At 40.9% G+C, this 20,946-nt stretch overlaps 1 protein-coding gene across 2 annotated transcripts in view; it reads right to left on the reverse strand.

Annotated features, from left to right (window-relative positions):
- The window catches only part of txlnba (taxilin beta a), a 31,127-nt gene extending 10,424 nt beyond the window's left edge, over nt 1–20,703 (reverse strand). For both annotated transcript variants that reach the window (XM_024420105.2, XM_024420104.2), the window contains exons 1-5: nt 20,574–20,703; nt 12,056–12,391; nt 10,190–10,281; nt 9,382–9,552; nt 4,073–4,267 (exon numbers count right to left, since the gene is read on the reverse strand). In XM_024420105.2, coding sequence (XP_024275873.1) covers nt 4,073–4,267; nt 9,382–9,552; nt 10,190–10,281; nt 12,056–12,377 — 780 coding nt within the window. In that variant the 5' untranslated portion in view covers nt 12,378–12,391; nt 20,574–20,703. The remainder of the gene's footprint in view (nt 1–4,072; nt 4,268–9,381; nt 9,553–10,189; nt 10,282–12,055; nt 12,392–20,573) is intronic.
- Between the last annotated feature and the right edge of the window lie 243 nt (nt 20,704–20,946).

The raw sequence follows: 20,946 nt of genomic DNA on the forward strand, positions 1-20,946 counted from the left end.
CTAAAGAATTAATCAGGGTGATTTTTCCACAAATAGACAGCTATTTTCCTCTCCATGGTAGCAAGATCTTATCTATTTTTGCTGACTTTATAATAAAATTGATTGTAGTGACATCCTTTCTTTATTTCGGGATATGTATACCGAGTATGTCCACATCCCTGTCAGACCATTAAATTGGTAAACTACACGATAATGTATAGGTAGCATTTTTTTGTGATCCAATACGTAATATAGTACACTTATCATAATTTGGTTTTAATCCAGAGAGGTTTGAAAAAGTATCTAGATCCTCTATGAGGCTGTGGAGGGATTCTAATTGTGGATTTTTGATCCCTTAATATTATTGTTGGATCTAATTTTAACAGCTAACATTTAGATATTTAGAACATTTAGACAATAATAAATAGATATGCCAATAATGGACAACCTTGTTTTACTCCTCTTGACAGTTTAAAACTATCTGAGATGGGGCCATTATTGACTATTTTACACCTAGGGTTACTATACCTAACTTTAACCCATTTTATAAGAGATTCTCCAAAATTAAAATATTCCAGGCATTTATATATAAACTCAAGTCGTACTTTATCAAAAGATTTTTCAAAGTCAGCAATGAAAACCAGGCCTGGTTTCCCAGATATTTCATTGTGTTCTATTGTTTCCAGTTATTGTCTTATATTATCTCCAACGTATCGTCCATGTAAAAACCTGTCTGATTAGGATGAATAATATCTGACAAAACCATTTTAATTCTATGGGCTAAGCATTTAGCAAAATGTTTGCATCACAACACTGAAGTGTAAGAGGCCTCCAATTTTTTTTAACGGACTGGAGTTTTATATATACTAATTGGATCCTGTTTCAGTAATAATGAAATCAGACCTTGTTGAGTGTTCCGATAAACTACCATTTATATAGGAGTGGTTATAACATGCTAATAATTGTCATCTGAGTATATAAAAAAAGTATACCTCTACTGGTATGCTTTCCAGCCCTGCAGTTTTCCCGGACATAAAGTCTTTAATTGCATCAAGAAGTTCCTCCTCTGTAATTTGGCCTTCACATGAGTCTTTCTGAACAGATGTTAATTTAACATTATTAATAGGAAAAGAATTGGACAATTAGCTTCAGTTAGTGGAGATGGAGGAGACTGAAACAAAAACATACGCTTAAAGTACTTTACTTTCTCTTTCAAAATATTGTTCCGTGAACAATTGTAACAAGTTTCAGTAATATGTTTTTGGTAGCATTTCTATGTTTAAGATTGAAAAATTATTTTGTGCATTTTTCCCCATATTCCATCCAGTTCCCCTAATTTTTCATAATATATTACACTGGATATTTCTTGAATAAGTTCCTCCATTTATTTTTGTTTTTCCTCTAACTTACTCTGCGCCTCAATAATACAGTTTTTATTGCTATCTATCTTTACTGTTAGTCCTTCAATTCCCTTTGTCTTATAGATGAGTACTGAATTGCATTGCCTCTAAAGGCACATTTAAAAGTGTACCATACAATAAGGGGATCTGCTGTACCTATGTATGTCGGAAAAAGTCCGTTATAAATTCTTCTGTCCTAGTGAAAAACAAATGATCATCCACTAGGCTGTGATTAAATTTACAATATCCTCGCCAACGTGGAAATTCTGTAATATGAGAGTAATAGAGTAATATGCAATTATGTGATGGTCCTACCGCACTCTGTCCCATATCAACACTTTTTAAACTTTTGGTGCCAGAGAGAATGACATAAGAAAGTAATCAAGACAACTAGCTTGATTAAGCCTCCGCCATGTATATCGGATTTCCGGAAACCTTTTAAGGATTTGACCCTTTTTCTCAATTTTTACCTAAAATTACATACCCAAATCTAACTGCCTGTAGCTCAAGCCCTAAAGCAAGGATATGCATATTCTTGGTACTATTTGAAAGGAAACACTTTGAAGTTTGTGGAATTGTGAAAGGAATGTAACAGAATATAACACAATAGATCTGGTAAAAGATTATACAATGAAAAAAACAACCGTTCTTTTATTTTTTTTTGTAACATCATCTTTGAAATGCAAGAGAAAGGACATAATGTATTATTCCAGCCCAGATGCAATGTTCATTCTGTCCACTAGATGGCAACAGTGTTTGTGCAACGTTTTAGACTGATCCAATGAATCATTGCATTTCTGTTCAAAGTTTTGTGTCAAGACTGCCCAAATCTGCCTAATTTGTGTATTAATAATAACTTTTCATGTTCAAAATTGTGCACTCTCCTCAAACAATAGCATGGTATTATTTTACTGTAATAGCTATTGTAAATTGGATAGTGCAGTTAGATGAACAAGAATGTAAGCTTTTCGCCAATATCAGATATGTCTATGTCCTGGGAAATTTCTTGTTACTTACAACATGCTAATCGCATAAACCTATGTTAGCTCAACTGCCCCATGGATGGGACACCGATCCCGAAGAAGTTTTAAGTGCCTGAGGGTGATAGTTTGTAGTGTGATTTCCTTTACAGTCCATAGAGGTATTTAAAACCGTATTATAATCTCCCACCATAACAATAGAGTCTTGTTTGTAGGGTTGATAAATTATTATATACACTACTTTTCAAAAGTTTTGGGTCTTTAGTTTCTTGGCAATTTCTCGCATGAAATAGCCTTCATTTCTCAGAACAAGAATAGACTGACGGATTTCAGAAGAAAGTTATTTGTTTCTGGCCATTTTGAACCTGTAATCAAACCCACAAATGCTGATGCTCCAGATACTCAACTAGTCTAAAGAAGGCCAGTTTTATTGCTTCTTTAATCAGGACGACAGTTTTCAGCCGTGCTAACAGAATTGCAAAATGATTTTCTAATGATCAATTAGCCTTTTAAAATGATAAACTTGGATTAGCTAACACAACGTGGGACGGCAAGGTAGCCTAGTGGTTAGAGCGTTAGACTAGTAACCAAAAGGTTGCAAGATCAAACCCCTGTACAAATCTGTCATTCTTCCCCTGAACAAGACAGTTGACCCACTGTTCCTAGGCCATCATTGAAAATAAGAATTTGTTCTTAACTGACTTGCCTAGTAAAATAAAGGTTCAATTAAACATGCTATTGGAACACGGTGACCTTTGCTGATAATGGGCATATGTAGATATTTAATAAAAAATCTGCCTTTTCCAGCGACAATAGTCATTTACAATGTCTACACTGTATTTTCTGAACTATTTGATGTTATTTTAATGGGCAAAAAAATGCACAACACAAGTTTAAATTCTATTCATCATAATATATGTTTATAATCGTACCATTAAGAAGTAACATGATGATTGAGTGTCTATGCAGCTGTACCATGATATTTGCATTGCTACTAAGTAAAGGGTCACTACTTTGAAGAATCTCAAATATAAAATATATTTTGATTTGTTTGGTTACTACATTATTCCATATATGTTATTTCATAGTTTTGATGTCTTCACTATTATTCTACAATGTAGAAAATAGTAAAAATAAAGAAAAACCCTTGAATGAGTAGGTGTGTCCAATCTTTTGAGTGTTACTATACATTTGAAAAACATTACAATACATTCATAACAGATTTCACAACATATTAAGTGCGTGCCCTCATATTAAGTGTGTTTTTTGTGATTATACTGTATATGTCACTCAATTAGTGAGATTCAACCTTAAAAAGGGTATGAATTTGTCATGTATACAGCACAAATAAGGAGCCCTTGCCGGCTATATCTCTAAGTATTGATGTGAGTAGGAAGCAATAATAGCTTTAAGCATAGCAGCGGGAAGTAAGGCCCCCCCCAGCACCCCCACCTCTAAACATCTTCCCGCGGCCAGCCATGCCTCTAAGTGCCTCTGAGTGTCTTTATCTGACTCAACTCTTTTGTCACAGCTATCTCACTCAACATTACATACAAGTGTTCATTTCCTGTAGATGAATCATCATCAATAACGTCTTTGGTTATCAAATGACTCTCTGACTGGAGCATGCATGTATGGGGTTAGTAGGCCGGGGATGAGGGTGTACAGATATACAGACATGTAACAGTGAGGTTAAGTGTCCCTGTCGTGTACCTCCTCTCTCTGCTCATACTGGCTGATGATGTGTTTGAGTTTGTCTGCCAGGTTGGTGTTCTCCGAACACAGCTTGTTGTTGCGGTTACTGTGCTGCTCGATCTGAGCCTGGATGTCTGTCAGCGTGCTCTGGAAGTGAGTGGTGATCTCTCTGCGCTTCTCCTCATCCTCACGACAACGCGCAAGGGTCTCCTCCTGAGGGAGAGGGAGGGGGAGAGGGAGAGAGAGAGAGACATTCAGACTTTAGTCAACCTCCAACACAACCCTTTCATAAAGTTGCTGGGGTCAGGTTTGTGAAATGCCAGTTTCCAGACTCAGCTTACTGAGAAGCAAGCCAAGCATTGCCAGAGTTTCTATATTAAGACATGGCTGTTTATTTTACAAATGACACAGGCGTAAGCTCCCACATGGGAAATGTAACTCAATTCAACCTGCAGCTAAGTGCTCAAAGACAGAGCTCCTACCACTGAAGTAGCAAAGCACATTAACGCCACTCCTCCTCAGACTCTGCTACCAGATGACAAGACATGATGTTCCACTTTCAACAGCTGTCACATTCCCATTCAAATCAGCACATTTTGATTCACTTTGCATGTACTAACAATGTTCATTTTTGCATAATGATTGCTGCCTATCAATCAGTTATACCCAATAGTCAAATGATAACCCTAACTCAGCTTCCACCCTGATTTCCTTTAGACATTGAAATGTGAAGATGTTAGAAGGAAAGAGATGGATGTGTCAAGGCTTTAGAGCTTTAGCCCATCAGGGGAGGGCCGCGCCCATCCTCTGCTTGTGCCTCTGAGCCTTTTTCTCTTGCCTTTGATTTATAGTCGAAGGGCAGATGCCACAAAAGACCAATGAGACCATCCCTCTTGTCAGAGAGCCACGACACCGGTGCCCTGTGTCTGAGGGGTCTCCTCCCAAGGCCTGAGTGTGAATCACACACACACTAACACATACACACGGCGCAGTGTGGCAGTGAGAGACAACAGAGGTCCTCCAAGTGTAGAGAGACGGGGTGTCCAATTACCTCCCCAGGGGAGAAGAACAGGAGATGAAATACGTCCCAGAGGTTGTGTAAGTGGTACACAATAGACAGGATACTGATCCAGTGAAAAAGGTCCATTTGCTTACAGATCATTGAGCATTATGCCATTAATGACCAATAGGGTGATTTATAAATGATTCATAAACAAATCAAATGCCCATTTAATCATACTGTGTACATAACTGTTGGCTGTGAATCAAAGAATACGTGAACACTGGGTTCAGTGATGCTGAATTAAGGGATAAACTTAATCAAAACCGGAGATTTAGCTGAAGAGGTTTCACATTAAAAGGACTAACAGCAGTGGCAACACAATATACATCTTTGATTATGCTAAACCTGTGACCTTTGCTTAAGCATGTGGCCAAATTAGGTAGTGCTATTGGTCATGGACTTTCTTTGAAACCTTACAGACAAACTGCTTATAATGGGATGACTAAACATTTGTCAATCTATTATTTATAGATGTAACAGGACACTCAAGCATGTAAGGGCTAATTGAGCTATGACCCTCTCACATTGAGAGCACTCTGACTCAGGGAAGAGAGTCAAGGCCTTTTGGAAGTGGCCCCTTTAGCCATCTAACTTTTAGAATGAAAATACCAGTAGTTTAAGAAACAAAATCAAATGTACAGTGGACAGTAAGTATAGTTGACAGGCATTGACAGTAACATTTTCTCTCTCCTGCATTTGATGTCCTATTTCACTCATCAAGTCTATTTGAGATTCAATACTCACAGCGACCAACAGTGAGACATCAATAGATCAGTTGATTAAACATACAGTAAGAGGCTGGTAGATTGTTGCCCTGCTCCCCTGCTGTGTATTGGAGTCAACTAAAGGCATCCGTATGGTTCCCACCCAAAACAGTTCGGGAACAGTTTGTACATACAGTACCAGTCAAAAGTTTGGACACACCTACTCATTCAATTTTTTTTCTTTATTTGTACTATTTTCTATATTGTAGATTAATAGTGAAGACATCAAAACTATGAAATAACATATGAAATCATGTTGTTATCAAAAAGTGTTAAACAAATCAAAATATATTTGAGATTCTTCAAAGTAGCCACCCTTTGCCTTGATGACCTACACTGGCCCTTCTTTGGACACTGTGTTAACAAACCTCCAGACGAGCTTCAATGCCATACAACTCTCCTTCCGTGGCCTCCAACTGCTCTTAAATGCAAGTAAAACTAAATGCATGCTCTTCAACTGATCGTTGCGCGCACCTGCCCGCCTAGTCTATTATCACTACTCTGGACGGTTCTGACTTAGAATATGTGGACAACTACAAATACCCAGGTGTCTGGTTAGACTGTAAACTCTCCTTCCAGACTCACATTAAAACTCTCCAATCCAAAATTAGAATCGGCTTCCTATTTCGCAACAAAGCATCCTTCACACATGCTGCCAAACATACCCTCGTAAAACTGACTATCTTACCGATCCTTGACTTCGGCAATGTCATTTACAAAATAGCCTCCAACACTGTACTCAGCAAATTGGATGTAGTCTTTCACAGTGCCATCCGTTTTGTCACCAAAGCCCCATATACTACCCACCACTGCGACCTGTATGCTCTCGTTGTCTGGCCCTCGCTTCATATTCGTCGCCAAACCAACTGGCTCCAGGTCATCTATAAGTCTTTTATAGGTAAAGCCCCGCCTTATTTCAGCTCACTGGTCACCATAGCAGCACCCACCCGTAGCACACGCTCCAGCAGGTATAATTCACTGGTCATCCCCAAAGCCAACTGGCCACCTTTCCTTCCAGTTGTCTGCTGCCAATGACTGTAACGAATTGCAAAAATCACTGAAGCTGGAGACTCATATCTCCCTCACTAACTTTAAGCATCAGCTGTCAGAGCAGCTTACAGATCATTGCACCTGTACATAGCCCATCTGTAATTAGCCCACCCAACTACCTCATCCCCATATTGTTATTTATTTGTTTTGCTCTTTTGCACCCAAGTATCTCTACTTGCACATTCATCTTCTGCACATCTATCACTCCAGTGTTTAATAGATCAATTGTAATTATTTCGCCACTACGGCCTATTTATTGCCTTACCTCCCTAATCTTACTTAATTTGCACACACTGTATATATACTTTTCTATTGTGTTATTGACTGTACGGTTGTTTATTCCATGTGTAACTCTGTGTTGTTTGTGTCGCACTGCTTTGCTTAATCTTGGCCAGGTCGCAGTTGTAAATGGGAACTTGTTCTCAACTGGCCTACCTGGTTAAATAAAGGTGAAATATATTTAAAAAAATTAAATGACAACTTTGCACACTCTTGGCATTCTCTCAAACAGCTTTATGAGTTCATCACCTGGAATGCATTTCAATTAACAGGTGTGCCTTGTTAAAAGTTAATTTAATGCTTTTGTTCCAATCAGTTGTGTTGTGACAAGGTAGGGGTGGTATACAGAAGATAGCCATATTTGGAAAAAGACCAAGTCGATATTATGGCAAGAACATAATGACAGAGAAACGACAATCAATCAATACTTTAAGACATGAAGGTCAGTCAATCCTGGAAAATGTCAAGAAATTTTAGCATTTCTTCAAGTGCAGTCGCAAAAACCATCAAGCGCTATGATGAGACTGGCTCTCATGAGGACCGCCACAGGAACAGAAGACCCAGAGTTACCTCTGCTGCAGAGGATACGTTCATTAGAGTTAACTGGGCCTCAGATTTCAGCCAAAATAAATGCTTCACATAGTTCAAGTAACAGACACATCTCAACATCAACTGCTCAGAGGAGACTGCTTGAATCTGGCCTTCATGGTCGAATTGCAGCAAAGAAAACACTACTAAAGGACACCAATAAGAAGAAGAGACTTGCTTGGGCCAAGAAACACAAGCAATGGACATTAGACCGGTGGAAATCTGTCCTTTTGTCTGAAGAGTCCAAATTTGAGTTTTTTGGTTCCAACTGCTGTGTCTTTGTGAGACGCAGAGTAGGTGAATGGATGATCTCTGCATGTGTGGTTCCCACCGTGAAGCATGAGGAGGTGTGGGGGTGCTTTGCTGGTCACACTGTCTGTGATTTATTTAGATTTCAAGGCACATTTAACCAGCATGGCTACCACAGCATTCTGCTGCAATACGCCATCCCATCTAGTTTGCGCTTAGTGGGACTATCATTTGTCTTTCAACAGGACAATGACCCAACACACCTCCAGGCTGTGTAAGGGCTATTTGACCTGTAAGGAGAGTGATGGAGTGCTGCATCAGATGACCTGGCCTCCACAATCACCCGACCTCAACTCAATTGAGAAAGTTTGGGATGAGTTGGACCGCAGAGTGATGGATAAACAGTCAATAAGTGCTCAGCATATATGATAACTCCTTCAAGACTGTTGGAAAAGCATTCCATGTGAAGCTGGTTGAGAATATCAAGAGTGTACAAAGCAGTCATCAAGGCAAAGGGTTGCTTTATTTATTTATTTTATTTTACCCTTATATTACCAGGTAAGTTGACTGAGAATACATTCTCATTTACAGCAACGACCTGGGGAATGGTTACAGGGGAAAGTATGGGGGATGAAAGAGCTAATTGTAAGCTGGGGATGATTCGGTGGCCATGATGGTTTGAAGGCCAGATTGGGAATTTGGCCATGACACTGGGGTTAAGTAGAATTTTCTACTTTGAAGAATCTCAAATATAAAATATATTTTTATTTGTTTAACACTTTATTGCTTACTACATGATTCTACATATGTTATTTCATAGTGTTGATGTCTTCACTATTATTCTACAATGTAGAAAATAGTAAAAATAAAGAAATACCCTTGAATGAGTAGGTCTGTCCAAACCTTTGACTGGTACTGTATATTAAGACAACATTTTGTAGCATTTTTGTTCATTTTGGTCTATGGTAAGGGTTTTTGGCTGTTCATACACAAAAAATGTTCTCAAGGCAAGCTGAAGTTTGGAGCCAAAGTCTACGCCACTTCATCTGTCATAGGTCAACAGTAGGGATTCGTCAATTAAGTGTTTGTTGTCATTCAATGATAGACAACTCATTTTCATGCAAATTTTGTTCACCTGAGAAATACTGCACCAAACATCTTAGTTAGATATGTAAAATTGCACGACTAAGATCTCTGTGAAAACGTCAAAATTATTGACAGATTTCTTGAGTTATTTTAGAGATGAGCAGTGAGCATCAACCCACCTTCAGGGTCTTGAACCCATAATGTCGAGTAGATTAGTGTAGTGATGGAGCCGAACAGTTATCACCCACCTTGAGGGTCTTGTTGTGCCTCTGGAGTTCTTTGCAGAGGCCCTCCAGTTTGCTGTGGGCCAGGATGGCTCTGCTGTGCTCGTACTGGAGCTGGTCCCTCTCCTTCCCCATGTGGCCCTGCTTCTTCTGAAGGAACCTCAGCTGCTTCTGCTCCCCTCGCCGCTCCTCCAGCTGTGGACCATGCAGACACATGTGCCATATACATTGCACTGCCATTCAGCCTCTGCCCTCTGTTCAGACTTGGGCTGTCTAAGCTGCTTTTGGCTAACAACCGACTGGGTGACTAAAATAATAAAAACATGTCCTAAGAGGATTTGGTATGCCTGGGTGGGTGGATGGGTATATATTTGTTTCATCTCGACATCTTAAGACATCTTAAGTTTTGTCTCTTTCTTTTTCCTGGTGATACTATGCACTGTAAATCTAGGAACTGTCCAATTACTACACATGAAGCAGACTGGTAGGCGATGTCTTTGGTAATATTATTCATAATGCCTAGTGTTCCTGATGTTGCCTTGTTGAGGAATTACAGAGCCATGTTGTAGCTAGCTGTCTTATTATGGAATATGGCCTTTGCGTTCATATTCGCCTTTGCAGCCAGAGGCGCAGAATATTTAGGTCATCACGGTACGAGACTGAACCACTTTCAAGATCTCACTAGCCACTCTCTGTTTTCCCTGTTGATTCATGTGTGCTTTTATTTGTTTCCTTTCAACTTTCCCTGGTCTGTTTTATTGCTGCTGGTTCCTGCTGTGCTGAAGAACTCTACTCTCTGGTGTGCTGATAGAGGGGAGAAGAGAACACTCACCAGTTCGGCATACTTCTTGAGTAGAGCATCCAGTTTCTCTTCTGGCGTGCACAGCTTGTTCAAACTTTGCATTAGAAGCGTGCCCTCCTTTCCTGTGTGGATAGAAAGAAATCATGTAGTGTTTGTTTCCATTTGGACAGGCACTAGAAAAACAAAGATGAAAAAAGGCCAACAGGGATCATTCTATAAATGGTTTCAAAATAAATACTTTTCTGAAGCAATTTCCCCTGCATGACAGCTCTTGCATCTTGACACCTATGGCTTTGGAAAAGCAAATAAAATCAAATGGCTGAAAATGCGGAACCAAGATTTTTATTACCCTCTGTTGCTGGCCTGGTTTCATGTTGAGGCAAAGAAACTATCTCCAACATCTGCTATTGGTTAGAAAATACACTTTGTGTTGCTCTGAAGCAGGCCTCTCCCCATAACTTGTGTAACCTGTCCTCAAAACACAGTCTGAACATGGGGCACAACCTGGATGGATGTTGAGATACAATAACATGACACTTAACATGTCTGCTTGTTCCTTTGTGGATAAGCAGTCATGATTTTAAATGATCTTGCCCACTTATACAGTAAGTCTTAGATTCAAAAGAAGATGAAGGAATGCATCCTCTGACTATATAATAATAATTTGGTGGATGCTTATATTTGTTCTATTTCAAACATTTACAAGTGTGTACTATACGCATGTGTGAATTAGATTTTTTTTGTTTGTTGCATATCCCAACTCCTCCTGAGAGTAGGGTCATGGCCATGGTCTTCCATTATTAACAGCGACTCCTGAGCAATTAAGGTTAAGTGCCTTGCTTAAGTGCACATTGACACATTTTTAACCTTGTCAACTCAGGGATTCAAACGAGCAACCTTTCAGTTACTGGCCCAACACTCTAACTTCTAGGCTACCTGCCACCCCATTTATAGTGAACAAAAATCTAAACACATGTAAAGTGTGTTGGTCCCATGTTTCACGACAGAAATAAAATATCTCAGAAATGTTCCATACAAAAGCTTATTTCTTTCAAATTTTGTGCACACATTTGTTTACATCCATGTTAGTGAGCATTTCCCCTTTGCCAAGATAATCCATCCACTGGACAGGTGTGGCATATCAAGAAGCTGATTGAACTGCATGATCATAACACAGGTGCACCTTGTGCCGGGGACAGTAGAGGGCCACTCTAAAATTGGCAGTTTTGTCACACAACACAATGTCACAGATGTCTCAAGATTTGAGGGAGCGTGCAATAGGCATGCTGACTGCAGGAATGTCCACCAATTTAAATGCACAAAGATGCCACAACGAGATCCTGAGGCCCATTGTGAGGCCCATTTGTTTAAGGTATCTGTAATCAACAGATGCATATCTATATTTCCAGTAATGTGAAATCTATAGATTAGGGCCTAATGAATTTATTTTAATTGATTGATGTCCTTAAATGAACTGTAACAGTAAAATCTTTGAAATTGTCGCATGTTGCGTTCATATTTTTGTTCAGTATATATTTGAAGTCAATGAAAACTATTCTTAAGAGTGATATACATCATTATGTGTCCAATCATTTCTTTTAAAACATGTTCTGTCAATTGAATGCTTGTTGAGTGGTAACTAGAATACCTCCTCTGGTCTATCTCATTAGCACACTGCCCCGTCTTTGCGCTCACAGATACTGTTGTCGGACAACAACAGATTATAGCATAGCTGTGTTGAAATACAAAACCATTCTGCTGCTGAATGTAAGGTTGTGGTACTTGACTATGTTTTCTATATATATCAAAGTGTTAATGTTGTCTTTAAAAACAAAACTGCACAATCCAAGTAATGCATGAGGAAAACAAAACATTGACCTCCCTAAATCCACCTACCTAAGCCTTTCAGCAACTTCTTTGCATCCTTGCCCGTGCTGGTGTTCTTGGCGGCTGTGACTTCATCAGCTTCCTCTCCGCTTGCCTCCTCTTCCACCTTATCCGTTTCCAGGATGATGCACTGTTTCTCTATCAGGCTGGCTGCGGAGCCATAGGTGTTGATAATTTCGTCCAGCCGACGACCAAACTCCTCCATGGGGTCCATGTGCTGGCCCTCCTGGGGTAGAGGGACCGGGGTCTCTGCTGTGATTGGGGACGGTGGTGGAGTCACACTGGTCTGGGCTGGGATGACCTCTGCAACAGACTGGACGTTGATCTCCATTCTCACAGATGTGGCTAAGAGGGGACAGAGATATAGGATGTTAGATGTCCTATATATACAAAAGTCTGTGGACACCACTTCAAATTAGTGGATATTTCAGCCACACTCGTGGCTGACAGGTGTATAAAATCGAGCACACAGCCATGAAATCTCCATAGACAAACATTGGCAATAGAATGGCCTTACTGAAGAGCTCAGTGACTTTCAACGTGGCACTCTCATAGGATGCCACCTTTCCAAAAAGTCAGTTCGCCAAATTGCTGCACTGGTAGAGCTGCCCCCGTCAACTGTAAGTGCTATTATTGAAGTGGAAACATCTAGGAGCAACAACGGCTCACACAAGCTCACAAAATGGGACCACCGAGTGAACTCAACATGTAAAAATCGTCTGCAACACTCACTACCGAGTTCCAAACTGCCCCTAGAAGCAACATCAGCACAAGAACCATTGGTCGGGAGCTTCATGAAATGGGTTTCCATGGCCGAGCAGCTTAAGATAACCATGCACAATACCAAGTGTCAGCTGGAGTGGTGTAAAGTTTGCAGCCATTGGACTCTGGAGAAGTGGAAACACATTCTCTGGAGTGATGAATCACACTTCACGATCTGGCAGTCTCCGAGACAAATCTGGGTTTGGCGGATGCCTGGAGAACACTACCTGCCCAAATCATGGTGCCAACGGTAAAGTTTGGTGGAGGAGGAATAATGGGCTGGGGCTGTTTTTCACGGTTTGGGCTAAGCCCCATAGTTCCAGTAAAGGGAAATCTTAACATTACAGCAATGACATTCTAGAAGATTCTGTGCTTCTAACTTTGTGACAACAGTTTGGGAAAGGCCCTTTCCTGTTTCAGCATGACAATGCCCCCGTGCACAAAGTGAGGTCCATACAGAATGGTTTGTCAAGGTTGGTGTGGAAGAACTTGACTGGCCTGCACAGAGCCCTGACCTCAACCCCATCGAACACCTTTGGGATGAATTGGAACCCAGACTGTGAGCCAGGCCTAGTCGCCCAACATCAGTGGCCGACCTCCCTAATGCTCTTGTGGCTGAATGGAAACCGAAAGTCCCCGCAGCAATGTTCCAACATCTAGCGGAAAGCCTTCCCAGAAGAATGCAGGCTGCTATAGCAGTAAAGGGAGGACCAACCCCATATTAAGGCCCATGATTTTGGAATGAGATGTTCGATGAGCAGGTGTCCACATAATTTTGGTAAGGTAGTGTACTACTACCCATGTGGCAGATACGGAGACACATTAGAAAACTAACAAACAAACTGACAACTATACTAATAATACTAACTATACTAAAAAGGTACCTGTGTAATAGTGATGCACGGGATGACTCATATCTGCAGGGCGGACGGTTTTAGGGTCATTCAGGTTTGAATAAAGAGAAGCAATGCCTTTAAAAAAATCCATAAATGTATAATTATTGTGCAATTTATATAGGCTTCATTGAGGCTTTTCTTTCACTATTTTAGGCTATCTGGTATTAGTGCATAAGCCTAAACTTCAGGGCTGTAAACGCATCAAATAGCCTACACAGCCAATCTCCAAATAATGCTTTTGGGAACGGGCAGAAAAACTTAACGTCAATTAGCAGGCAAAACGGACATTGTCCAAGTTTAATTCAATAAGACAAAAGCTGAGAAAGGAGAGTTGAAAATAATGAGAAGGGAGGGCCAGAAAAGTAATGTTTGTAAAACAGTTGGTGAAGTGGTAAAAGAGGATGATAGCCTTGCCAGCTATGTTATGTGTCATGATTGTGAGGCGCTAAACAAATCTGATAGTCACAAGACGGGACTTCAAATAGGCCTATGGCATGTCAAGGGAACAGTAGCATACTGTTTAGATTGGTTAAATGAAAACTGAAATCTGGCATTGACTAACCAGAATAACCTACTGTTTTTCTGGCAAACTCCAAAGTCCTCTGATTGTACTAGCCCCGTGCCAATCGACATCCCTGTGTTTTGAGAGAAATGGCTGAGTTTGACAGGTAGCCTATTGCTCACAGTTTGAGCATGAAAACAATAACTGATTTGATGATAAGGACAGATGCTTGGAGACGAGAAGCAAGTACAGAGAGTGACCATTTAATTAATAAACAGACATAAAATAGGACAGAAGAGCGTCTGGACATGAAAAACATAACGACATTAATGCTGACACAGATGAAACAGAGGAACAGACAGATATAAGGAAGGCAATCAAAATGTGAAGGAGTACAGGTGATTCCAATGAAGCGCTAATGCACGTAATTAAGGTGACAGGTGTGCGTAATGATGGGCAGTCTGGCCCCTTTGAGCACCAGGGAGTGGGAGCGGGGGCAGGCGTGATACCTGGTCGAGGCGTAGAGGCCCAATGAGCCGACTGAGGCATGGGAGGCTGATGATCCGGCTGAGGCGTGAAAGCCTGACGAGCCGGCTGAGGCATGATGTGGAATGGGAACCTGCCAAGGCAACCGAGGCAAGGAAACCTCTCGAGCCAGCTAAGGCGTGGAAGCCCGACGAGCCAACTGAGGCCCCCCAGCTCCATCGGCAGCGGCACCCGAACCCGACGTTACCAATATAAACAAAAACAAAAACTCCATGATGCTTCAAATTGTGGTGTCAGCATTCTGTGAGGACAGGCGCTTGGTGACGAGAAGCAAGTATAGGGAGTGAACATTTAATTAATAAACATATATGAAGCAGGACAGGAGAGCTTCTGGACATAAAAAACATTCATGCTGACACGGGTATGAAACAGAGGAACAGACAGATATAGGGAAGGCAATCAAAACGTGAAGGAGTACAGGTGAGTCCAATGAAGTTCCGATGCACATTAAGAAGGTGACATGTGCGTAAAATGATGGGCAGCCTGGCGCCCTCGAGTGCCAGGAAGGGGGTGCGGGAGCAGGCATGACATCGATCAATTTAATGAAGTGCATAGCCTACAGTTGATGTCGGAAGTTGACATACACTTAGGTTGGAGTCATTAAAACCACTCCACAAATTTCTTGTTAACAAACTATAGTTTTGGCAAGTCGGTTAGGACATCTATTTTGTGCATGACACAAGTAATTTTTCCAACAATTATTTACAGACAGATTATTTCACTATTATTTCATTATTTCATTATTTCACATTATTTATCACAATTCCAGTGGGTCAGAAGTTTACATACTCTAAGTTGAATGTACGTTTAAACAGCTTGGAAAATTTAAAAAAATTATGTCATGGCTTTAGAAGCTTCTGATAGGCTAATTGACATCATTTGAGTCAATTGGAGGTGTACCTGTGGATGTATTTTAAGGCCTACCTTCAAACTCAGTGCTTCTTTGCTTGACATCATGGGAAAATCAAAAGAAATCAGCCAAGACCTCAGAAAAAAAAATGTAGACCCCCACAAGTCTGGTTCATCCTTGGGAGCAATTTCCAAACGCCTAAAGGTACCACATTCATCTGTACAAACAATAGTACGCAAGTATAAACACCATGGGACCACGCAGCCGTCATACAGTGCAGGAAGGAGACGTGTTCTGTCTCCTAGAGATGAACGTACTTTGGTGCGAAAGTGCAAATCAATCCTAGAACAACAGCAAAGGACCTTGTGAAGATGCTTGAGGAAACAGGTACAAAAGTATCTCTATCCACAGTATAACGAGCCCTATATCGACATAACCTGAAAGGCCGCTCAGCAAGGAAGAAGCCACTGCTCCAAAACCACCATAGAAAAGCCAGACTACTGTTTGCAACTGCACATGGGATTAAGATCGTACTTTTTGGAGAAATGTCCTCTGGTCTGATGAAACAAAAATTAAATTGTTTGGCCATAATGTCCATCATTATGTTTGGAGGAAAAAGCGGGAGGCTTGCAAGCCGAAGAACACCATTCCAACCGTGAAGCACAGGGGTGGCAGCATCATGCTGTGGGGGGGGGTGCTTTGCTGCAGGAGGGACTGGTACACTTCACAAAATAGATGGCATTATGATGTAGGAAAATTATGTGGATATATTGAGGCAACATCTCAAGACATCAGTCAGGAAGTTAAAGCTTGGTCGCAAATTAGTCTTCCAAATGGACAATGACCCCAAGCATACTTCCAAAGTTGTGGCAAAATGGCTTAAGGACAAAGTCAAGGTATTGGAGATGCCATCACAAAGCCCTGACCTCAATCCTATAGAAAATTGTGGGCAGAACTGAAAAGGCGTGTGCGAGCAAGGAGGCCTACAAACCTGACTCAGTTCCACCAGCTCTGTCAGGAGGAAAAATTCACCCAACTTATTGTGGGAAGCTTGTGGAAGGCTACCCGAAATGTTTGACCCAAGTTAAACAATTTAAAGGTAATGCTACCAAATACTAATTGAGTGTATGTAAACTTCTGACCCACTGGGAATGTGATGAAAGAAATTAAAGCTGAAATAAATCATTCTCTCTACTATTATTCTGACATTTCACATTCTTAACAGACCTAAAACAGGGAATATTTACTAGGATTAAATGTCAGGAATTGTGAAGTTCAAATGTGAGTTTAAATGTATTTTTGCTTAGGTGTATGTAAACTTCCGACTTCAACTGTATATATAAAGGGTGTACATGAATACACTTTCACGTTTAATGCGAATACATCGAATATCTCCCAAATGCATCATAACGAAATATTGAGCCTATTTAATGCAACCCTTGCTGTTAATAGATCGCAAAGCAGCATACAACAGACCTAAATGTTTGGAACAAGTTAACTTTCTCATCCATAGCCTAAAAACGCATATCAAAAGTGCAAGTTTGCTGTTTACATCACATCTTAAGGCTGGGGGCATTTAGGATGTCATCTACTGAGGATCGCTAAAATATCCTAATGATTATGATCACACTTCCCCAATTCAAATAATATTGGGACACCATACCATAGATGGTTTGGTATGGTTTAGAAATGTAATAATAACTCATGCAGAATTAAGCATTTCTTGCAGTAAAATGATGCACCAAATGTAGGCTACATTTGGACTTGGGAACAGGAGTGGAGGAATATGATTTCTTTATTTCTGCATCATGAGAGAATGCATTGCCCAGTTGGTGCTGTCTTTATCATAAAAGCTGATTTAAACCATGTGAAATATGCATCAAAGCTGAACTGAAACCTTATCAGAAACATGTTGGGTGGTTTTCACAGCATTCTTTTAGCTTACAAACTCATCCGCGAACGATGACAGAGAAAACTTTACCTAAGTCAACTAGATTGAAGAATTCATTCTATGGCAACATATAATGACAAAAGATAAGCTATATATATATATATATATATATATATATATATCTAATTATAGACAAGTTGACTATCAAATAGCCTACCAAAATGTCAGAAATTATAAGCAGAAACATATCTAAATCAGGCAGCAACAACAAATTCTGCACCCCTTGACTGTGCACATTTTCTATATTTGCAGGTCCGGCATGGGTGTGGGCCTCAGATTTTCACTTGAACACATATAGTCAAGCGGTTGCTGATGGGTTATTAGCAATTGTAGGCGGGTGTGGGTGACCACTATCTGTGTTTTTTTATGACATTTTTTATAGAACTTTTATTTAACTAGGCTGGTTGATGCCTATTCTAAAACCCTCTAGGGCCTCACTCCCCCCTATCTGAGATACCTACTGCAGCCCTCATCCTCCACATAAAACACCCATTGTCAGCTTGGGGATTTGAACTTGCAACCTTCCAGTTACTAGTCCAACGCTCGAACCACTAGGCTACCCTGCCGCCCCAATGATGTCCTATCAAAAGGCAAAAGCCTCCTGCGGGGACGGGGGCAGAGATATATATATTTTTTTATAGGACAAAACACACATCACAACACTACATAAAGCTACATAAAGAGAGACCTAAGACAACAACAGCACGGCAGCAACACAACATGACAACAACATGGTAGCAACAAATGGCATCAGCACAAAACATGGTACAAACATTATTGGGCACAGACAACAATACATCACGCGAAGCAGCCACAACTGTCAGAGTGTCCATGATTGAGTCCAGTTTTAGTGTTTTTTGCAGCTTGTTCCAGTCGCTAGCTGCAGCGAACTGAAAAGAGGAGCAACCCAGGGATGTGTGTGCCCTGGGGACCTTTAACAGAATGTGACTGGCAGAACGGGTGTTTTATGTGGAGGATGAGGGCCGCAGTAGGTATCTCATATAGGGGGGAGTGAGGCCCTAGAGGGTTTTAGAATAGGCATCAACCAGTGGGTCTTGCGACGGGTATACAGTGGGTCTTGCGACTGGTATGATGTGTCCTATAAGGAGCATTGGTGGCAGATCTGATGGCCGAATGGTAAAGAACATCTAGCCGCTCGAGAGCACCTTTACCTGCCAATCTATCAATTACGTCTCAGTAATCTAGTATGGGTAAGATGGTCATCTAAATCAGGATTAGTTTGGCAGCTGGGGTAAAAGAGGAGCGATTACCATAGAGGAAACCAAGTCTAGATTTAACCTTAGCCTGCAGTTTTGATGTGTGCTTAGAGAAGGACAGTGTACCGTCTAGCCATACTCCCAAGTATTTGTATAAGCTCTAAACCCTCAGCGGTAGTAATCACACCGGTGGGAAGAGGGGCATTCTTCTTACCAAACCACATAAGCTTTCTTTTGGAGGTGTTCAGAACAAGGTTAAGGGCAGAGAAAGCTTTCGGACACTAAGAAAGCTGTGTTGTAGAGCGTTTAACACAACATCCGGGGAGGGGCCTGCTGAGTATAAGACTGAATCATCTGCATATAAATGGATGATAGAGCTTCGTACTGCCTGAGCTATGTTGTTGATGTAAATTGAGAAGGGCGTGGGGCCTAGGATTGAGCCTTGGGGTACTCCATTGGTGACAGGCAGTGACTGAGTCAGGAGATGTTCTGACTTTATACACTGCACTCTTTGAGAGAGGTAGTTAGCAAACCAGGCCAAAGACCCCTCAGAGACACCAATACTCCTTAGCCGGCCCAGAAGAATGGAATGGTTTACCTTATGTAAAGCTTTGGCCAAGTCAATAAAAATAGCAGCACAATATTGCTTAGAATCAACAGCAATGGTGACCTGTGTACCACTTGCCTAAATCTAAAACAAAATCTCCAAACTGCAATATCTCTTTGTTAATCTAAAAGATGAACTTTTTCTGAAAGAAAACTAAAAAATGTACATTTGTAATATTTAATCTGATGTTTAAGCATCTCTTAGACTGAATACTAGGTATAGTATTAATTCTCAGTAAAGTAACTTTCAGTCTGATGCATGTGGAACAAATCACTGTGGGTGGTGAAAAATAGCACAAAACCCAATAGCCTGTCAGGAGTCAGGAAACAATACCAATGTGAGGATTTAAATCTGCCCTGTCACAAATAGACCTCAGGCCCAGCAGCCTCCCTTCCCACTTCTCTATTTGATTTAATACAGAATTAATTTAAAGCATCCAGAGGTTGTTTATCCCTCAGCTCTATTGCTACATGACTGCTCCCCGCTTATCAGGATAAAATTAGCCCTAGTCTCCCCCCCCCCTGCAGCCCCTTTCCCTCTCCCACCCTCCCTGCTTCCAGCGGGCAGGCACATGGCACCTGTTCTGAGGCCTCACTCTATTTTAGGAGCCTCTAAATATGGTCAAGCTATTTGTTATTCCAGCCACGTATCTGTTGATGTCGATGACGGCACTTTTAATGTAGAAGTGTGAAAAACACCGTTGACATTATGTTCTAAATGTCTACATTCATTCTTTGTTAGCTGATAATACATCTGATGAGATGACATATATATTTTTAAAGACAATGTGTTTCAGTTGATGATTTCGAATAGATCATAACCTCCTCTGATAATGTTGAATAAACAACACAAATCAAAAAACACTGAATAATTCAGTGTGACTTCAGACCAAACTAACACCGGAGAATACTTCACCACCAACTCAATTCACCATAATGATACAGAATAGTTAGCTTACACTACATAAGTTTCACAGGTCACACTAGCACAACACATTTGTCACTATGATCCGAAGGTAAAGCCAAAGACAACTCATCAACTTTGTCACCACACATCATGAAGCAGTGTTTTACTAATCATCAGAACTAAACAGGGCAGATAGACATAGCTCAAAGAAAAGTCCACCAAAAACTCAAACTTTACATAGAATTTCTGTACCTGAACAGTGTGTAAAAGTGTTTGGGAAATCCACTTACCAGGTCCAGGGGATAGAAAGAGAAAAGTGAAGAGGGTCCAACAGGACTCTGGTGACTGAGGCAACAGCTGTGACAGGCAAGCCCCTCAAAATAACTTCCTGCAACTCAACTCTGCTCACATCAAGTGGAGAAGCTGTCAGCGTATGGGGGGGGGGGGCCACAATAATAGCCTTTCTGATCAGGCTTTGCTGGAGGGCAGCTCAAAGGCCCACCCTTGCCTGTCCTTCCTGGAATCTCCAGGGGCTGTTTTTAAAGAAAGGTTTGGTGCAGTTTTACCGTGCAAGTTTGGATTGTCTGGTTATTATAGCTCTTGTTTAGGGCACTGAGTTTTCCTTACCATGTCACCTAGATGGCTCATAACTAGGGCCCAGTT

This window comes from Oncorhynchus tshawytscha, linkage group LG05 (genome assembly GCF_018296145.1).
Source record: "Oncorhynchus tshawytscha isolate Ot180627B linkage group LG05, Otsh_v2.0, whole genome shotgun sequence".
Taxonomy (NCBI): domain Eukaryota; kingdom Metazoa; phylum Chordata; class Actinopteri; order Salmoniformes; family Salmonidae; genus Oncorhynchus; species Oncorhynchus tshawytscha.